General features: G+C 35.4%; 1 protein-coding gene across 1 annotated transcript in view; it reads right to left on the bottom strand.

Moving 5' to 3' along the window:
• The window catches only part of Il1rapl2 (interleukin 1 receptor accessory protein like 2), a 1,146,491-nt gene that overhangs the window by 39,345 nt on the left and 1,085,069 nt on the right, over nucleotides 1-22,077 (bottom strand). Inside the window, exon 7 of the mRNA XM_045139829.1 lies at nucleotides 19,184-19,313. Coding sequence (XP_044995764.1) covers nucleotides 19,184-19,313 — 130 coding nt within the window. The remainder of the gene's footprint in view (nucleotides 1-19,183; nucleotides 19,314-22,077) is intronic.

Below are 22,077 nucleotides of genomic sequence, written 5' to 3'. Positions count from 1 at the left end.
ATATTCCCAGTAATAATACATGAGAATTTTCCAAAGTTAATGGCAAACATCAATCCACACATTTATAAAGCTCAAAGATTACAAGGAAGAACAAATACCAGAATGCATATAGGCATATCATTGTCTAACTACAGAACATAAAAGACAAAGAAATTCCTAAAGGAAGTCAAAGATAATGCCCTTGAAGAATAAGAAGCATGTCAGACTTATCCTTAAAAAATCATTTAAATATTTAAACAAGAAGTATCGAATGAAATACATTTTTTTAATTACTGGGGTTATCCAGCTAAATTATCCTTCAAAAGTGAAGATAATGGGCTCATGAGATAGACCTAAGTTAGTTCTCAAGAAACCATGCAAAAACCTTGGTTGACAGGCAGTAATTACAGTGCTAGGGAGGTGGAAAAAGGAAGACTAGGATTTGTGGAGTTTACCAGCCTAATTGTGTAGCCTAAATGATGAGTTCAGGCAGTAAGAAGTCCTGTCACAAAAGTTAGATAGTGGTCTTGAAGAATGACATCCAAGGTTATCTTTAGGATCCACAAGCCTCCTTCCCCTCACCATACATACTCTCATACAACAACAGAATGCATATACTTCTCCAGCTCCCAAAACATTTACAAAAATAGAAAACATGATAAACAGCCTAATAGTATAAATATAGTGTTATGCAAAGTATGCTCCAAGGACACCATAAAATTGAATTTGAGATCAATAACATAGATATATCTATAAAATTCCAAGTTATTCAGAGATTTAAAAACACACATCCAAATAACTTTTAAAGAAGATATCTCAAGCCTAAGGACCCCGGTTCGAGGCTCGGTTCCCCAGGTCCCACGTTAGTCAGATGCACAAGGGGGTGCACGTTTCTGGAGTTCATTTGCAGAGGCTGGAAGCCCTGGCGCGTCCATTCTCTCTCTCACTCTATCTGTCTTTCTCTCTGTGTCTGTCGCTCTCAAATAAATAAATAAATATTTTTTTTAAAAAAAAGAAGATATCTCAATAGTAATTTACAGAACCCAACATGGCTCAGGGAAATTTTGAGGAAGAGGGGGCGGAAAGAATGTCAGAGTCACATGTTGGGTCATGATTTGCAGAGACATTTATCATACCAATAACTGGGGGCTAACTCCACAATGCACAACCCATTTTCATTAACAAGGAGGGTCTAATGGGAGGGGGTAGATCACAGATGAGCCTAAATAATGGTACCAAACTGTCTGTATTTACTGAAAAGAAAACTAACAAATTAAATTAAAAAAAAAAAACAAAAACTGAGAGAGGCCATAAGAGAAATGGCTGCATGGAAATAAATAGCAGCAAACATACATCAGACAGAAAAGAAGGAAGCTCCAAAATCAATACCAATGGTTCTATCTTATGAAAGAAAAAAGAAAGAAATTGAATGTAAATTTTGAGAAAAATAAATTATATATATATATATATATATATATATATATATATATATATATATGCAGAAATCAATGGAATTACAAATTAGAGAATAATATAGAAAATTGGGAAAACCCAAATATTCTTTCTTTGAAAAACACTCTGTAATATTTAAAAGCCTAGTATCAAAATTAAAATGAGAACTCACAATTTATTGTAGCAAATCCAAATATGAAAGAGGGTGCTACCTTCTGTTACTATGGATATCATTGTATATTATAGATGATAATGAACTACTAAGCCTACCAAAATGGTAAGTTACATTAAACTCTTTTAAAGACATATAACATATCTATTTCTCACACAAAGGGGGATATACAAATTGGTCAATTTATATTAAAGAAAATGAATCAGTAATAACCTTCCCAAACAGCACATCAAGAACAGATGGCTTCAACCATGCTTCACATTTAACAAAACAATTATACTGCTTACACAGTTTACCAGAAAATAGAAAAGAGGAGAAAGTACCTATAAATGCATGTCTTATATCCAGCTGTATTTTTATGTCAAAGACACAATAAAGGTTTCAAAAAAGAAAAAGTTATATGGGGGGTTGTAGCAGACAGTTTCATGTTTGCTGAGATGAACTTCCAGACCAGGCACAATTATGGTGGAAGGGATTTATTGAAGTTTAGAGATCCAGAGAAGGTTCCATAATGGCAGAAGAAGCTGGCCTGCCTTCACAGGTCCAAGCAGAGAGGGAGAAACACAAGCCAAAAATCAAAAGCCACACAGCACAGCATACTCCAGCTAGGCACACTTTGCATATCTTTAGATGAAAACCCACCACCACACCTTAAGATATGCCCAGTGACACCACCTTCTGCCAGGCGGCTGCAGATGCAAACTACAAATTAATGAAACACTGAATATATTGGGGGTCATCTATTCAAACTACCACAGGAGTATTAACAACAAAGCACATAGGATATGAGAGTAGAGGGCACAAATTAAAGTTGGAAAATTTTAAGTGAGTGTGGGGACATGAGGATGGGAGAAAGGAAGGAGTAGGGAAAGGGACAACCAAGACTCTGGAGATATGAAAGAGGCATAAGAAACCTTACTAATTTGTAACTTAATTTAAACATATAATTAAGAAAAAGTTTGCATGGAAAACTCTCTGTAGGTGGATAATGCTTCTCCCAGAAGCCACAAATTATTAAAGGAAAATCCCAATGCCCAAAGTGGGATATCTCCCTATGAGTTGTTAGAGAGGCGACTAAGGCACTCCAAGCAATACATACTATCACCACTGCTCTTGGTTTCCCACTAAAACTATATGGTAAGACCCTATTGTTGAAGAAACTAAATGCATTGAAAGAAACAGATCAATCTCACTGGACATGCACTAGAAATTTCATCCCTGCAGGATAGATAATTAAGGTATAAGTATAGGTAGAGATGTATATATATCATGTATCTGTTAAAAACCTAGATACAAAATCAACAAAGTCACTTAAAAGTTAATGAGAAAACTAACAATCCAAATTAAATGAGGGAAAAAAGATCTAGATAGCTACTTCACCAAAGCATTCTAAGCCAGTACTCAGGAGGCAGAGGTAGGAGGATCTCTATGAGTTTGAGGCCACCCTGAGACTACATAGTGAATTCCAGGACAGCCTGAGCTAGTGAAACCCTACCTCAAAAAACAAACAAACAAACAAACAAACAAACAAACAAACAAACAAACAAACAAAAAAGAAATACCTGACCAAAAGCAGCTGATGTGAGAAAAGGGTTTATTTTGGTTTATGGTCTCAAGGTGTTGCTTCATAATGACAGGAGATAGCATGGCATGGGAAGAAACTGTATATCATATTTTGCTATAGCAGGTGAAAAATAGCAACAAAAGGGAGTGAGCTGAGCTGTGGCAAAGGAGAACTAGCTATGATACCTCAAAGTTTATTCAAATAGCACACTTCCTCTATCAAAGCTCCACCTTCTATATTGTCATCAAGTACTCAAAAAACATGAGTTTATGGAGGACATCTGATTCAAGTATGTGCACACACACACACATACACACACACTGTACTTAAGAAAAAAAGAATTAAGAAAAAAATGAAAGGGATATTTTGTCTCACAGCTCAGAATTTTCAGTTCACGGTTAAGTGGTCTCACTACTGTAAGTCTGAGAAAAGAAGATCATGGCAGGCAGTGCATGGTAGTGCAGAGTTGCTTATCTCATGGTGACCAGAAGAAAGAATGACAGTAAGTGATAGTAGACAAGATATCTTTTTCATGGGCATGCTTTCAGTGACACATCCTAAAGTTTCAAACACTTCTCAATAATGTCATCATCTGGTAACAAAACCTTCAGCATGTGAACTTTGTGGGCAGTTTGGAAACTGATCACAACAGTTGAAAAGGATATGGAGCAGTAGAAGCTCTTATTCATTGTTGGAGGGGAAACAAACTGATGTAGTTAGCCTCTTTGAAACATAATTTGACAGTTTCTCATGAATGTAAATACTGATTACCATGTTATCCATCAGTCAAACTATTATATTTACACAAAACTTTCACAATGTGTTTATAACAGCTTTGTGCATCATTGCTAACCTTCCGGAGCAACCAAGACATTTTTCAAAAGGTGAATGGATAAACTTTAATATATACATACAGAAATATTGTCCAGTGATTAAAACAAGTGAGGTATTAAGCTTCAAAAACAAGAAGGATGGTTGGAGAGATGGCTTAGCGGTTAAGCGCTTGCCTGTGAAGCCTAAGGACCCCGGTTCGAGGCTCGGTTCCCCAGGTCCCACGTTAGCCAGATGCACAAGGGGGCTCATGCGTCTGGAGTTCGTTTGCAGAGGCTGGAAGCCCTGGCACGACCATTCTCTCTCTCTCCCTCTATCTGTCTTTCTCTCTGTGTCTGTCGCTCTCAAATAAATAAAAAATTTAAAAAAAACAAGAAGGAGTTTGAGTACATATTAACAAATGAAGGAAATCAGACTGAATGGTCTACATACTGTATGATTACAACTGTATGGCACTGACTATGAGGCAACACTATAGAGAAAGTAAAATGATATCTGGATACTAGAGGTTTAAATGTGAGAGAAGGAAAAATGAATTTAGGTAAAGATAAGATTTTTGAAACAATGAAACTATTCAAGATGAACTGTAATAGCAAATATATGATATATATTTGTTCCAAACTCATAGAACTTTGTAAGACAAAGGGTACATTTACCATATAATATTACTTCATTAACTGTAATAAATGTTCCATACAAATGCATGCTAATGCAAAACAATTCTAATGGGGAAACTGGGAGGAGGAAAGGAGTGAATCAAGGCTAAATGGAAGCTCTCTGCTTTTCCTGATAACCACATTTTGAGGTAGGGTCTCACTCTAGCTCAGGCTGACCTGGAATTTACTATGTAGTCTTAGGCTGACCTCAAACTCACAATGACCCTCCTATCTCTGTTTCTAGAGTGCTGGAATTAAAGATGTGCATCACTACACCTGGCTTACAATTTTTATCTTTAAAAAGAAATTAACCCATTTTCCTGTTAATGTCTATGAATATAAACATGCCTCAATATTATATCTAGTAAATAAAGAAAAAAACTAATTTTCCTTTGTCTTTTCAAAAAGTGCTATGCTAGCAGGTCATGGTGGTATACATTTCTAATACCAACACCTGAGAGGCTAAGGCAGGAGGACTGAAAGTTCAAGACCAGTTTAGGTTGCAAAAGAGAATCCTGCCTCAAAAAAACAAAACAAACAAAGAAAAAACTCAATGTTATTCCCAGCTTCTTTGAATGGCATTATCAACTCTAAGTCTTAGAATTTATATCATCAGCAACTACTATGTGTTGTTGACATCATGTGAACTAAGCAAAAACCCAGCCAATGTCACTAAAACATGAAGCATTATGAAAAGGTGTGGAGAAACATCATGTGCATATACCTAAGTAAAAGATATAAATTTGAAAAATCTTTGTACTGTTTGAGAAGGCTGCATACATGCATACTTACATATATATACACACATACATACATACAAACATAGATACATACATACATATGACAGTTTGGGAAAGACAGCTGTATGATTTGTACAGTAATCAGTTCAGGAATTGTCTGTGGTTTGGGAGGGAAGCCACATAATTGCAAGAGGCATAGAGACTTGTTACATTAGTGTAACTACATGGTACTATAAAGGCTGATAACTAACATTTTACATTTACCCAAACACATAGAATGAACAACACCAGCAATAAATTCTGTTTGCAAACTGTGTACTTACTTGGTAAAGATGGAGAATTCATAGATTCTTAATAAATGTATTCAGGTGGAGTTGGGTATTAACAGTGAGAAAAACTGTTGGTGGTGGCAAGGATGTATGAGAACTCTACTTTTCATTCAGATTTTCTTTAAATCTAAATATTCTTTAACATTTAAAATCTGGGAATGGTCTGGTGGTACATGCCCTTAATCCCAGAATTTGGGAGACTGAGATAGGTGGATAGTTGTGAGTTTCAGGCCTTCCTGAGACTATAGTGAATTCCATGTCAGCCTGGGCTAGAGTGAAACCCTACCTCAGAAAAATGAAAAAATAAATAAATAAAATTTGTGTACATGTGTATCATACTAACAAGATATTATATGAGTGCAACATGGTATCATTAGTTGCCATTTAGATATTTTATCTTATCTATTTAATATTTTATTTATTTATTAGAGAGAAAGAATAGGCATGCCAGGGCCTCCTGTCATTGTTAGGCTTGTAAGAGAGCATCTTTATCTACTGAGCCATCTTTATAGTTCCAAGCAGATATATTTTTAAATTTATTTTTATTTTATTTATTCATTTGAGATAGAAAAAGAGACAGAGAGAATGGGTACACCAGGGCATCCAGTCACTGCAAAAGAACTCCAAATGCCTGAGCCACCTTGTGCATCTAGCTTATTTGGGTCCTGTAGAATCAAACCTGGGTCCTTTGGCTTTTCAAGCATGTGCCTTAACCACAAAGCCATCTCTCCAGCCCCTAAGTAGATATTTTGAAAGCTCTGTATGTTTGGTATTTTTGTGATTTGGAATGCATTAATAAAGGCAACACTTTTTCAAACAATTTTTCATTATCTCTCATTATTGAATTTCTAAGAATATTTAGCTATAGAATTAAATGAAGAAAACAAAAGAAGAACTATAAGCTGCTGGTATCTGTGGGTCAAAATTCCATGGACGAAGCCATGTGTGTTGTTGTAACCTTTAATCCAGCACTTGCGAGGCAGAGGTAGGAGGATTGCTGTGAGTTTGATGCCTCCCTGAGACTACATAGTAAATTCCAGGTCAGCCTGAGCTGCAGTGAAACCCTGTATCAAAAAAAAAAAAAAAAAAAGAATCCATGGATGCAACCAAAGATTGAAAATATTTGTAAACAGTAATCCCTGTATTAAGTGTGATATACTTTTTTCATTATTCCCTAAAGCATGAAATATAATAACTGCTTACATATTTTCATATTTTGCATTATACTACATATTCTACGTAAACTGGGACAATTTTAAATATTAGGGAAAATGAGTGCTGAATGATTGTCTTAGATAGATAGATAGATGATAGATAGATAGATAGATAGATAGATAGATAGAGAGAGAGAGAGAGAGAGAGAGAAAGAGAGAGAGAGAGAGAGATTCTCTTAGAAATTGAGACTAGAATAATAGAGAGTAGAATAAAATCTTACAAGAAGTGGAGAAGGGTAGCAGTAGGGTGAGAGAAAAAAACGTTCTTGAGTAGGAACCAAATTACAGATAAATGGGAGCAAGCTGTTCTGTAGGATTGTATGATAAAATGATTATAGAAAACAATAGGATGAATTCAACAGTCAGGATGGATTTTCAAAGTCTTCATCATAAATGAATGTTATATATTTGATTATGTATGTTTAGTATGATTTGAACATTACACGGGGCTGTGAAAATGACTTCATTAGTAAACTGCTTGGTGCCCAAGCATGTGGATCTGAATTTGGATCCCTAATACCTACATAAAAATTATATGTATGTTGACACATGTCTGTAATACAGGTGCTAGTGAAGCAGAGGCAGGAAGATTCCTGAGGCTCAGTGGATTCAGTGACAGACCCTGTCACAAACAATAAGGTTAATAAGCATGAAGAACTGAGGTCACATCTGGAGCATCCATGTAAAAGATTGTGTATGGAAACCTATGCCTGAAATTCCAGTGTTGGACAGTTGTAGACAGGTGGATCTCCAGGGTTTTCAAGCTGACTAGTCTAGCTAAATAATGAGCTGCAGGGTTAGTGAGGGACCTTGTCTCACAAAACAAGGTGGAGAATAATTAAGATACCTGTCAACCTCTGGCATCCACATACATGAACACACACATTCATGTACACCCTGATATGCACATGTGCTAACACACATACAAATATGCATATGCACATGCACACACACACACACACACACACACACACACACTGTGTATGCACATGCACACATGGAAAAACTGAGATGAAGAGCAAAGAAGAAAATACTCAATATTGACCTCTGGCCTCAAGACTCAACAAATGCACATATGCTGCCCCTCACATATATACCAAAATGCATACAAGCACACATGTATACATACTATATACATACATATTCCAAAAAACAATATGTGTATGTATGCATTAAAACACATATTGGGTCATAATACACAGAGACATTGCCACTTACCCATAACTGATGGCTAACCCTATAATGAATGACCCATATTCCCCAACAAGGAGGGTCCCTGTGGAGGGAGGAGGACAGGGAGGAGGCTAACAATGGTACCAACATGACTAACTAACATAACTAATAAAACATTACACTTTATCCCATTAATATGTGTAAATTTCTTTCATCATTGAAAATGAAATGAAAATACGTAAATTATAGAGTCTTAAAGACAATCATTTATAGATACTTGGGGAAAGGCTATCTTTAGGTAGTAGGGAACTTTAAATTACTTCACGTTTCTTCAATAAATCTCAGTGTCTTTAATCTTTTATAATGACGCTAATGTGCAATAGTGAGTCCACAGACCACTCTCTTAGGAAGTAACCCTACTACTTCCCCTATTGCCATTATAATCAGAAATTATGATTTTCCTTGACTTATGATGGTTATACATTCTGGTAACTCCATTATAAATTGAAACTATCATAAGTAAAACTGCATTTGTTACAGCCAACCTACTGAACATAACATTTTGGCAGCACAGTGTACAGAAGTATGGTCTGTATTTCTATAACTATGTGGCTGTTTGAGAGTTGCAACTTGATGGTACTGCCAGGCCTAGGAAGAGAATATCATACTATTTATTTTCCCTCAGTGAAAATGTCAGTGTTCAAAATTCGAAATAGTATCTACTGAATACATTTCAAAATCATAAGCTGAAGCATTGTAAACTGTGGAATTTATATTTATTAGTAAGTGACAATCTGCCACTGGGTCTGTGCTAAACTCCCAACATGGATGTACCCTGCTGACCTAAAGATTGAAACCTAGAAGCAAGACTGAAGAAGGGGATGGTAATATTACACTTAGGTACAGGACATAAATGCAGTAAAATCTTAGTGAAATTGATAAATGGAATTGTTCAGGACTGGGGAGTCTGACTAATTGAATTTCTGTTGAATTTCACTTGAAATTTAAAGAGGAAGTCATGATTGTTTCTTAATTGAAGTAAATAATTGTAAAACGTCTAAGTCCAATTCCATTTCCTATAGAGAGTAACTTCAACTAAATTGAGTGCTCATTTGAAATCTTAGTATCATGCTGTCTTAATGTGAATTATGAGCAAACATGTCCAGAACTGATGACCAGGACTATGACGGATAGTAGGCATGTTAGAAAAAGAAAAGCAAAAAACATTTCATTAGACAAAAGCTCTCTTTGATGTTATGTAGTTTCCCTTTTTTCCTATTAAACCTTATCAGCCAAAGACCAGCATCAATTCTCAATTCTGAAAATGTCACATTTATTCATTCAATGCACTGAGGGAACTCCAGTTGCTGTCAACTGATCCTTGGTTGAAAAGAAAAAAAAAAATAAAAAAGACTTTCTCTTAATATTTTAGTTTCAAGATTATGAGGAAATCCTAGGGAAGCAGTGGTAACTTCTGGGTTGATTTCTGAAGTGGGATCAGAGAAGGGGGAATTAGCTAGGGGATTGGGTTTTGTCATGAGGTAAAGATGGCTTAGCTATTGGGTATCCCCAGTAATAAATGTCAACAGCAAAACAGATCTGGGCATTATTGGTAGGAAAGTGGTAATCACTCAAGGGAGGAGGGGTCCTTATGGCATTTTACAACTTCTACATGACCCTGGGAGAAACAGTGTTTTCTGTTAACGTTGCAGCTGGCTTTATCTGTCTGTCCTCCCACCCTGATTAATGGCAGGGCTGCTTATTCTCAGTCCATACTGACTTTCACTCATTCAGTCCCAGGCAAATTTTCATTCTATATACCCTAAATGTGCAGAACTAAAAAAAGTCTGGACCATTGAAGATCCTTGATAGCTATGCTGTGATAATTTAATCTAGCCCAACTATACTATAAACTTATGAAGGGCAGCTATTCTTCAGCTTATAAACCTCATTTACTTCATTTGCCAAGTAAAAATAACATTCTTTATCTCAGATAACTACCATGAGACTCCAGTGTTATTTAGTAGACCAAAATGCTTTTCAACATTCTGTGTATTATAAAATGTGAAATGACAGTATTATCGTTAAGAATATTGTGATATGGTTTTATCCAGAGAAACTGACAATCCAAAAAAATATAGCTGAATTTGGGCATCTAGAGTATTCTTGGTAAATGAAGAAAAAAATAAATAAATCTGAGGAGGTCCTGAAATATTCTATGCATATATCAAGTTTTAAACCCTCTGTGGAACCACAAATAGTAGATTCTTCTCCTCCAAAAATAATTATTCAGATAAATGCAAATTAAGCTTGATCTGGGGTAAAAACATGCTAACTAAAAGTTTTTTTTTTTTTAAATTTTCTATTGAGGTCTTCACATGCCTAGTAAAATGTACTTTCACATGTAGATGTGATAAGATTTAAAATTTATTTAAATCAAAGGCAAAAGGTTGAGGCATGTCCTTAATTCTGCTAGATGGCCTGAGAGTGAAAGAAATGAAGAGATTATTTTTGAAACTTAATTCTGGGAATATTAGGGAATGTAGAGTATTTATAGGACCTGAAAATTCTGGGTTTGATTGCTGTAATAGAGTAGTGTTTTGCTGTAGACTATACAGGACTCCAATTATTTCCTCTACAAATTTATGAGTGGCATAAGGATATTTAGGTCAATGATGGACTACATATATGACCATGGTCCCCTAAGATTCTATCACAAAATGACATCATAGACATGGTAGTTTATGTAAATATACTCTATTATGTCCACACAATAATTGCTTTATAGGTAATTCTTCAGAATATTTTCTTTCATTAAGTGACACTTTATGCTATTGAGGAGGGGTTATATGCTACATAGTTTTTTTCTGAAGAATAATACTAGTGTGTGTGTGTGTGTGTGTGTGTGTGTGTGTGTGTGTGTTTGTGATTTTTACAATAAAGTCGCTGTATTCTAAGAATAAAATCTACTGGGTCTGAAGAGATGGCTGAGTAGTTAAGGTGCTTGCCTGCAAAGCTTAAGGATGCAAGTTTCATTCCCCAGTACCCATGTAACCCAAATGCAGGTGGCACATGGATCTGGAGTTTGTTTGCAGTGGATAAAGGCCCTGGCATGCTAATGCTCTCTCTCTCTACCCCCCTCTCAAATAAATAAAGTAAAAAATAGAAAAATAATAAAATCTCACCACACCATATTTCCTCACTTATAGGAGTACTAATTCATTCATTTATCCATCCAACCATTCATCGAAGGTGAGCATCTTAAGGACAACACATAGAACAGAAGACCAGAAAGTAATGAACCCAGGAGGATAGAAGCCAAGTTGAAAAACGAATCTTGTATTCAACTTGAAGCCTTTTAGAAATTGAAAGTAACTGAAATTGTTTGTACTTTAAGAAGCTGTTTTGAAAAACATTAAGAGAAATTGAACCTTTTTTTAGGTCAAGAATTATAAAATATTTGATAAACTGTTACGTAGTATTGCTTGATGAAGACTACATTGTTATTGATAGAGTGTTTTGTAAAGTGAGATTTAGAATAGAAAAATAACTCTCCATTGAGACAAAACAATTGTCCCAAAATTCATAGTCTCTTTCAACAATCAGATGCAATTCATATCCCTGCAAGTGATCTAAAGATTATCATTTTTGTTTAATAGGACTTTCAATTATCTGACATTTTTATTTGTACTATAGAATATATATATTAGTAGCAAACTAATATATTTTTTTAATTCTCAAGACTTCTTAGATTAGTAAAAGTTATTTATGTAGAGTGTAGAACTGAAGTAGCTTTTGCTAATATGCCTATCCTCAAAGTTTATTACTATATATTAAATCTTTATCTCCAGTTTGTAAACTGTTCTTATCAAGACTTAATATGGAGATGGAAATTAGGAAGTCCTTCTTTTTAAATTAATTAATTTATGTATTTATGAGAGAGGGAAAGAGAGAGAGAGAAAGAGCATTCTAAGGGCCCCCAGCCTCTGCAAAGAAACTTTAGATGCATGCACCATCTTGTGAATCTGGCTTACATGGGTACTGGGGGATCAAATCTGGATCATTAGGCTTTGTAGGCAAGTGCCTTCACCACTAAGCTATCTTTCCAGCCCCAGGAAGTCCCTCTTAATAATAGCTTTCATTGGATCTCCTTCAAATGATTATTTGATTTCTCTGAGTAGACATTGTGTAGAATGCAGAAGGAAATATGTTGGAGTCACATTACATTTTAGAAACAAAATATACCAGGCATACAATGGAGTAATGCAACTACCTTACTGGCTCTACAAATGACACCTTGCACAGGTAGTGGAAGTATCTTGATGCAGTTGTGGAGCCAACTGGCAATTGTGAATTGATGTTACATTTGAGATCAGATATTTTTTTGTGGCACAATGTCTTAGAAACTTCAACATCATGAAAGGGTTGTACCAATCTTTACTTAAAGGGGAATGTGGAGGCCAGCACTGGTACTTAAAAGTGTAAACAGTGAGGTGCAAATCAGGAGGTGCTAAGGACCTCCTTGGTGTAAATGACACGGAAAACAAACCTTGGCCATGATTTCTCTCAAACATTGTCAAACTGTAAGAAATCTCCTAAATATAGAGGTTGTCCTTTTATAAAGCTGACATTATGCCATTCTTCCCACAGTAAATATGCAAACATTTTCCCTGGGTGAGTTTTTAAGAGATGCTAGGTCAGGCGGACTCCCAAAATGGAGTCACCAAGGACAGCAGAAGAGCAAAGGAGACATAAGGAAGTAGGTCATCCATAGTCCTCAAGAAACTGCACCCAGCCCAGCCATTATCCCTTTCTTGCCTAACCATGCCCCAAGTGATAGTTTCTTAGGCCCATATCTCATAAGAAGCCTGCTCCCTGTTCTGGTCTCACAGCCTAGCTTTTTGAAATAGCTAATGTAAATAACAAGGGAGTTCATTTCCCTCCCTCACCTTCTCCCAATAGAAGAAGCCCTATAAAGAGCATTATCTGGAATCTTAGGTTGGCTGTGAACTGTTCTTGAGAGTCAGTCCTGGCAGCTCATGCCCCCCCACACACACTGAATAAAAGCTTGCATCTTTGCCTTTGAGTAGTTTGTGTGGTTTTGGTCACTCCTGAACCTTACAAGAGTCTTATATTCCTCCTAGGAAATACTAAAAGATTAAAAGTTGGGCTGGAGAGATGGCTTAGTGGTTAAGCGCTTGCCTGTGAAGCCTAAGGACCCCAGTTGGAAGCGCAGTTCCCCAGATCCCATGTTAGCCAGATGCACAAGGGGGCACACGCGTCTGGAATTCATTTGCAGAGGCTGGAAGCCCTGGCGTGCCCATTCTCTCTCTCTCCCTGTATCTGTCTTTCTCTCTGTGTCTGTCGCTCTCAAATAAATAAATAAAAAATGAACAAAAATATGTTAAAAACTAAAATAAAAGTTATAGCACATACTTGGAGAATTAAGCTGTACACAGGAAGTTGAGAAGTGAGGCAGAAGAGCAACTCCTCCTACCACATCCAGTATCTTTGCAACACCTTCTTTATTAGTCAACTGTCAGAGGGCACTTAATTTAAGTCTCCAGTTTTATATAAATATCAGTGAATTTAAATTTTATTTTATATGTATCAATTATACACATTAATGGGGTTATGGGATGTTTTTACATACCTATACAGCATCCACCAATCAAACCCAACCGTCCCCACTCTCCTTTTCATTCTCTCATAATCACTAGTGTGCATTCAGGCAATACACTGTGGAAAGGCATGTACAACACAAGAACTACAACTCAAAACATTAATCCATGATAATCCACTTTCTATAACCTCAAAGTTTGTGTCTTTCCTCCATCACCCAGACAGCGGAACTTAATATCAAATACATTAATGTTAAGAGATATGAAGTCATCAACATCATCAATGGAATTGTGTTGCTATAAAAGATCTTCAAGTGATCTGCTTTGCCCCTTTCTGCTATGAGTGTACATAGCACCTTCAGTGACACAAAGATCCTTACAAGACACAAAGTCTTGTGGATTCTTGATCTGTAATTTCCCGGCATTCATAATGATGGCAAATAAATTTCTGTTGTTTACAAATTACATACTACACCATAATTTATCAGAGTAACTCAGAACAAGAAAGACAGCCTGTATCCAGAATATTTATAGAAATGTTTTGGAGAGGAATCCTCTAACTAAAACCCTCAACATTTTGTATTTAGAATTGTTCCCTTTGTGGCTGGAGAGATGGTTTAGGGGTTAAGCGCTTGCCTGTGAAGCCTAAGGACCCCGGTTTGAGGCTCGGTTCCCCAGGACCCATGTAAACCAGATGCACAAGGGGTCACATGGGTCTGGAGTTCATTTGCAGTGGCTGGGGGCCCTGGCGTGCCCATTCTCTCTCTCCCCCCCCTCTCTCTGCCTCTTTCTCTGTCTGTCACTTTCAAATAAATAAAAATAAACATAAAACAACAAAAAAAGAATTGCTCCCTTTGGATAAACTGTGTGGGCTATGGAAGAATGCATATAATCTCTTGACTGTGGTAATGAAATCATTAATAGGCTTAAAAAATAAAGTGCCTTATTTGTTCCAATCTGCTATGCTGTCTATAAACCTTGTATACTTTTATTCAAGGACATTGGCTTTGGAGGATAGAAAACAGGGTCTAGTAATTAATTCCTATGTTAGCATAAATGGCCATAGCCTGAAGGAATGCTGGAACCCACACAAGCTCCCAAATAAATCACAGATCACACAATTAATATTACAAAATGGCTGACCATATGTTTATTTTGGCCAGGAATTCTTGCCTATATTTTCCCTGAAAGTGTCTCTAGTTAGCCAGTGCGTTTTGTGAAATTGTCAAAGTAAACTGTAACTTCTCACCACAGCAAATAAATTATGTACTCAACTTTTGTTTTACCTGGGGGGCAGGGGTGTAAGGAGGGTGGAGGAAGATTTTTATAAAAATCAAGTAAACAATAATAGTATTTTGTATGTCCCTGAAGCTAATTCTTTTAGAAATGAATCTAGTGGCTCACTCTCGTCACACTTCAGGAAGGTGCTTTTAGTCTTTCACTAAATATGTAGCTGGGGCTGCAGAGCAGCACAGGCAGTGTCTTGTGGGTCTCTTTAAAATGGTATAACTACCTTGAAATATAATTTGGTATACTATGTAAAAATTGATCCCAAGGAAGGAAAAGGAGAGATGGCAAAAATTAAGGAACTATGAATTTTCAAATTCACCTTAGCAAGATGTGGTGGTAGACACCTTTACTCCTGGCACTCGGGAGGCAGAGGTAGGAGGATTACTGTGAGTTCAAGGCCACCCTGAAACTAAATAATGAATTCCAGTCAGCCTCAGCTACAAGACCCTACATCAAACAAACAAACAAAAAAAAGAAGAATATATTCCTTGATCCATTTCCTTATAATCATAACTAGTATAACTTTAATTTTGATGGGTATTTTGAGAAATTTGGCTTTTGGGTCGCTACTTCAATAATGATGACTTTAATCCAGTGGAAACATCTGAAATTTAGAATAATAGAATTTGATATCTTCCAATAGAATTTTTAAATGGTTTTAATTTCTTAGTTGTAATAAATATAGCATAGCCTCCTAAGGTGTATAATTGTGTATAAAGTCAATGGCAACGCTCTATAATATGGTTACAATATTTCTTAAAGTCAGAAATTTTTAAAAATATTGATTAATTTCTAAAATTAAACTTTGCATTTAAGAAAAGCTCAAAGGACCTAATATGAAGAAATGATAAACATTTGATGAGATGGGACTACTAACACACTTATTTATCCATTTCACATTGCATACATGCATAAATTATCATTTTTCTTTCCCCATAAACATATACAAATATTAAAAAATAGTATCTTATGATAAAAGCAGAAAATGAGTGTCATGGATTAAAAAAATGATAAGTAGCACTAAAATAAAACTGAAAATAGTTAAACATGAGATAAAAAATTAAATATACACCAACGTCTAGGCATTTAGCTAAAAAAGGAAATATATATCTTTATAGAAGGACATGTATGTGAATGTTCACAATATCTGTATTTGTTATAGTCCCCAAATGGATACAAGTCCAGTGCCTTATAAATGACTAGACAGCCTTACTTTTGAATTTGCACATTACAGCACTCACTGATATGAAGAGAACTAACTATTTCTATGTAATAGCATGGATAACTGAAAATATCTTGTTAAATGAATAAAACAGTCTAGAGAAAACCCAGAACCTATGACATAATTCTGTTTATAGAAAATTCTAGGAAATACAAGGTGATTTATACAAGAAGAAATACAAGAAGATTTGTGTTGGGGGAAGGATTTCAAAGGGGCACCAGGAAACATGGGGTGATATCTTCTTTATGGCAATGGTTTCACTGCATATTCATATATCAATCAGCTTATATAGACTGTGTACCTTATATGTTGTATATTGCATGTCAATTATACCCCAATAAAATTGTTTACCTTTAACAATCCACTAAGTCATGTATCAGAAAGGAGTAGTAATTAGTTTATGTTCATATAATTGATATTTTTAGTCAAGTAGCACAGCTCTGAATGTTTTGGTAGTCGAAATTCTGTGGGACATAAGCATGTACCAGTCTACTTTTTATTTCTTCTTTTGAGATCTCATTTCTTTTCCATAAAAAAAATGAAGAGTGCCACTTTTATCAGTAGGTATGTTAATTCTAATCCTAAATATGCATCTTCTAAAACAATTTTAAATAAATTCAATTGCATTAATTTAAAATAAATCTTAACCTGAGATTGAATAATGAAATGGTTTTAGTTTTGGAAAACCACTTTTTGTTGGATTACCATTAAGTAATTTTTGAAAACAGTTTTTTTTTTTCTTTTTGTTTTCGAGGTGTGGTCATACTCTAGCCCAGGCTGACCTGGAATTCACTATGTAGTCACAGGGTAGGCTCAATCTCATGGTGATCCTCCTACCTTTGCCTCCTGAGCGCTGGGATTAAAGGCGTGTGCCACCATGCCCTGAACAAAAACAGTTTTCTTGAAAGGAAGAATATAGCATGCTGTATATAGATTCAAATTTCTCAGAGTAACATCCAAACTAGACACAGTTTAGTGGTAGAAGAGACTTATTTCAAACTCATAGATCCAGGAGCACTTCCATCCATGGTGGAAGAAGCTGACTGTAATTTATAAATCCAAGCAGAGAGAGATGCCATCACTGCCCAGCAAACACCAAAACACAGCAAACACAAATCTGTATCAAACAGGATTCCCAGAACACAGACTGTTTTTCCACCTTTGGACTGGAATCAAATCCACCCTGAAAAAGAACATAAGACTGAACACCATGATCCACCCCAGTGATACCTCCTCCAGCCAGGTAGCTGGAGACCAAAGCTACAAGCCTAATCAAACACCTGAGTCTAGTGGAGATATACATTAACATTCACACTACTACACAGTGGCATACCATTGCTAGGGAGGGTAAGACAGGGAATTCAGGAATTCAAGGCCAATTGCAGTTATATGAGACCATTTTTGAAAACACCTCTTCAAAACAAACGAGCTTTACTGAGATACTATACAGTTTTCCCATTGAAGAACTGTATATCATTATGTTTGAGAGTATTACCAGATATCCACAACCATCACCATGTTTGAATCTATATCTATATCTGTATCTGTATCTGCGTCTGTGTCTGTGTCAAACCTGGGTCAGTAGGCTTGGCAGATAAGCATCTTTAACAACTAAGCCACCTATACGACTACTTCTTTCACATTCATAGAGCTAAAATTTCTTGATTCTCCTGCTTGCTAGCTTCTGGATTCTCCCAAATTTGTCTTCCATTGTCATAGACATGTAATGATTACAGACCATTTTGAGTCTGGTTTATATGGGTGTTGGGGAATTGAACTGGGGTTGACTGGCTTGCTGTTATATACCTTTAACTGCTTGGCCATTTCCTAATCCCCTGATTCTATAACATGTATATTTTCTTAAAAAAAATTACAGTCAGCTAAAGAGCCACATGATTTTCTTTTTGGGTGATGAAAATGTTCTGGAACTACATAGTTGCAGTAGTTATACAACATAATGAATACCAAGAATGATACTTAATTGAACACTTGAAAAATGATACATTTCTGATAACTTATATTTGATCACACATACAAAATAGACACTCATACACTTTGGTGGCACAAGCATCTGGAGTTTGATTGCAGTTGCCAAGGCCCTGGCACATCAATTTTTTTTTCTCTCTCTCTAAAAAAGTAAAAAAATAATATTTTCTAAAATGACCACTTGCTGTATAATTTCATTTATTTGAAAAAATTAGGCAACTCTATACAAGTGGAAAGTTGATTACTGAATATTTCGGGCTGATATGTGAGGACTGAGTGATGGGGTTATAACCAAAGTGTATTATGTTGCATAACCTTAGTGGGGGTAGAGTGAAAATGTCCCTAGTTCTATCAAATAGAGGAGCAATCACTGTACAGCATCATCTCTGAAATCAGAGAATACCTACTTATCCTTACAAGAAAATGAAAAATGTTCTAGAAATGAACTAAAACTAAAGGATCAGTTGCTTTCCGGGAGAGCAGGAATGTTGGATAAAAATGAACATTATTTAACAACAGTCAACACTTTTTTTCGCCAGAGTATTAGATTACTACTTCCACAAAAGCTTTACACTTATGACACATGAAGATTGTCTGTCCTTAAGGAATGAATGGGCATCTGCCTAGTAAACTGTAATGTCACCTGCAAAGATTTTACCTTTGCTTTTACAGGATTTATAGTAACCCACGATTTAAAAATGCTTAGAAATCATTGAAAGGATCATTGTTTTCTGGTGAAATATTCTTAGAACCTAAGACAACTCTCCTTTATATTAGAAGATTGCAAATAGTTATTTCTTAAGGCAATCATCCTCATTCTCCTCAACAGATCAGCTTTGAGAGAATGGAATGATTTGAAGTTGGAGTTAAAACCCTAGGCAGAATCCCTTCTAGGGTGTTTTATTGCTTAGCTGCAAAGACAGCTAAGAAAAATAAACAATTGAAGTTCTGTACCTTATTTCACCTTCTCTAATGTGACCTGCCAGTTCTTCAATAAACTTCTCGCCTTTCATCCAGTAGATCATCGGCCCAGACTCTCCACTGAATCCAAAGAATGCTTTGCAAGGGATATTCAGAGGCTTACCTGAGAATGAAAGGAAAAGAAATGAGCAAATGACTTCTGATTTTCATTAGGAGGCAAGGACAGCCAGTTAATATCCAAAGGAAAACTCAGACGTGACTGGTTTTTCAATTATCTTATTATTATTTATGATAAAAATTATTATGAGGAATTTTGGAAAAATTTAAAATTTCGGATATTGAAAAAAAAAATTTAAGTTACTTAGTTTTTAAAAGCTTTTAGTTATCCTGCCTCACTCCCAGGAACTAACATTAAAGAATCAAAAGGAGATAATCTCTTCCTAGAGAAAAAGAAAACTTCATAGACACATAGATTCTGGATAATAGGCCTGACTTACCAAAAGAAAATTATTTATGGGAAAATATTGGTTTTATTTTAATGGAAATGTATCCATTATAAAATTTCTCATCCTAGATCTTTAGATATGATATGATGTCAAGAGGCTGTCCTGCTTGACATGAATTTTAAACAAATGTATTCCCTTTGCTTTGAATAATATACACATGAAATTGTGTAAGAATGAGACAGTCTTGCATAGTGGAAAGTATTGAGCTAAGAATTAAAAAATTTGGACTCTAGATTTGATGTGTCATGAACATACACATTGGCCTTGGGCTGATTACCTAACTGTATGTCAACTGAGTTTTTCTATATGTAATAAGGATGGTAATAATACTTGGGTGGCTAAAGGAAGAAAATCCATATAAATGTACTAAATGAACTCAGCATAAGTCAAGTTTAAAGCAGAATCTGATGTGAATACATAGATAGTTACGTGTTCACATTGATTATACCAGTGTTATGCTGTTCTTTTATTTATGGTCTTCTATAACACAATATCAACATTTTTACCAACATTCTGTACTTTTTTCTAGATTTTAGAATGTGTATGATTCACACAAACTGACTATGAATTCTCTAAATACAAACACAAAGTTTTACTCCAATGCCCTGCTGCCCTTTATTCCCATGAAATTGAAGGTATTAAGGCACATCAAACCACATAGCAGAAAATTAAGAAATTATGATAAACATTACTGTAAGGGATCATAGTTGCTAAAATTATCAGCTTCAATTTTTATGTCTATAAAATTTGGTTGTCATTCATGTATGCTATTTTGAAAGAAAATATCAAATAAAATGGATTTTTGGTATTACTAGTAAATGGGTATACAGGCCTGGTTTGATTTTAATGAAGAAAGACAATTGTGGCATTGTGCAAAATGAAGCCTACTTGAGGTGGTCCATCAAAAAAACCTATACTGTCCTTGGCACTACATCTAAGGTACTGACTACTTTAGCAATTTCCCCAGAGAGCCATGGTTTTATTCTCCCATCAGAGATGTCTTTGCTAAGTAAAAATAGAGATGGATTTTTCAGTGGTCTAATTTCTACAAATGCTGAATAAATACCCTGAAGTCTTTTGTCAAGGGACAAATGCATGAAAACTGTTCATCTCACATTTCATTTACTCCAGAAGAATCCTCAGATAATTTTCTGTGAAATGATGATGTTCAATATATACTAAGGAATGGGTATCTCCTTCTCCAAAAGACATGAGAGGGATTTTTGCATTGTTGAAGCAACTAAACAGAAGCAGAATATCTCCAGGCATTTCTAAAATCCAGCCTATGTGCCAGATCATATCTATCAATGGCGTCTATTAGCTACTGTATTATTTCCCCTCCAGATATTTTGAAAGTCAGTTAGTATATGCCCTATTAGTAGAGAAGTCCAATTCATATTTTAATCTTAGTATGTTGAAGACTATCTAAATAAAATAACTTTGTGAATTGGTACATCAGAGCTAAATAATAATTTAGCATCCATATGGTAGTTTGGCTCTACTTTGCCTTATAATGCTTCTAATTTTCTTTCTGAGAGAGCTTACTGAGCATCTACATTGGGAAATGTTTGATTTGCAACCTTGAAATATCAAAATAACAAGTAGCTTAATTTCTTATATCCATGATTGCTATGCCTTTGTCTTAAAACAGATGTTCTCAAGACACTGATGTGTTCAGGAAGAGAGTTCCTAAAGCAAGTCCAAACATTTTTTTATTCTATTGGTAGTTTTCTTTTACTTTTACTTTCTCTCCTCCTTCTTTTGGGCAATACTGGGGCTTAAACCCATGGCCTTGCATGAGCTATAGCAGAGCTCCATAGAGCTCTAACTTTCCAATACCAGGCCATGAGGCAAGAAAATCAATATACAATGAAGTTTGTTACTGTGGTAGTGAGAGTAGGATTTTTGTACCTCTGACTGTGGGTGTAAGGGGACTGAAGAAGGTTATAGTTGCTGCAGAGGGATAGGATTCATATCTTACAATTTCCAACTTTTATAAATAACAGAAATATACACAGTGGTATGCTGGTAAATATTTAACAACTGGTATTCTGGAAATAAATTTGCAAATAATTCAAGTTTATTATAAATATTACTGATCAAAATGATATAAATAACATGCAAATAACAAAAATACAATGTTTTATTTCTTTATTATTTGATTGCATTATATACTCAATTGATTCTCACATAATGCTTTTTAAATTTTTTTCACATAGTGTTTTTATTTATTTTTGTGGAAGCTATTATTTTTGTGTTTTTTCAAGTGCAAAACCAGTGAATTTTAAATATAAAAACTGGTCTATATTTTCACTGACATTAATGAGAAGGGAAAAAGTAAAAACGAAGTAGTTGAATTTCAGTGCTTTGCTCATTCTTTAGTTATGTGAATAACTTCTTTTGAAGAATTGGATAACAGAT

The sequence above is a fragment of the Jaculus jaculus genome, chromosome X (assembly GCF_020740685.1).
Source record: "Jaculus jaculus isolate mJacJac1 chromosome X, mJacJac1.mat.Y.cur, whole genome shotgun sequence".
Taxonomy (NCBI): Eukaryota; Metazoa; Chordata; class Mammalia; order Rodentia; family Dipodidae; genus Jaculus; species Jaculus jaculus.
Note: the sequence above shows the minus strand (reverse complement) of the source record. Positions and strands in the feature narration are given on the sequence as shown.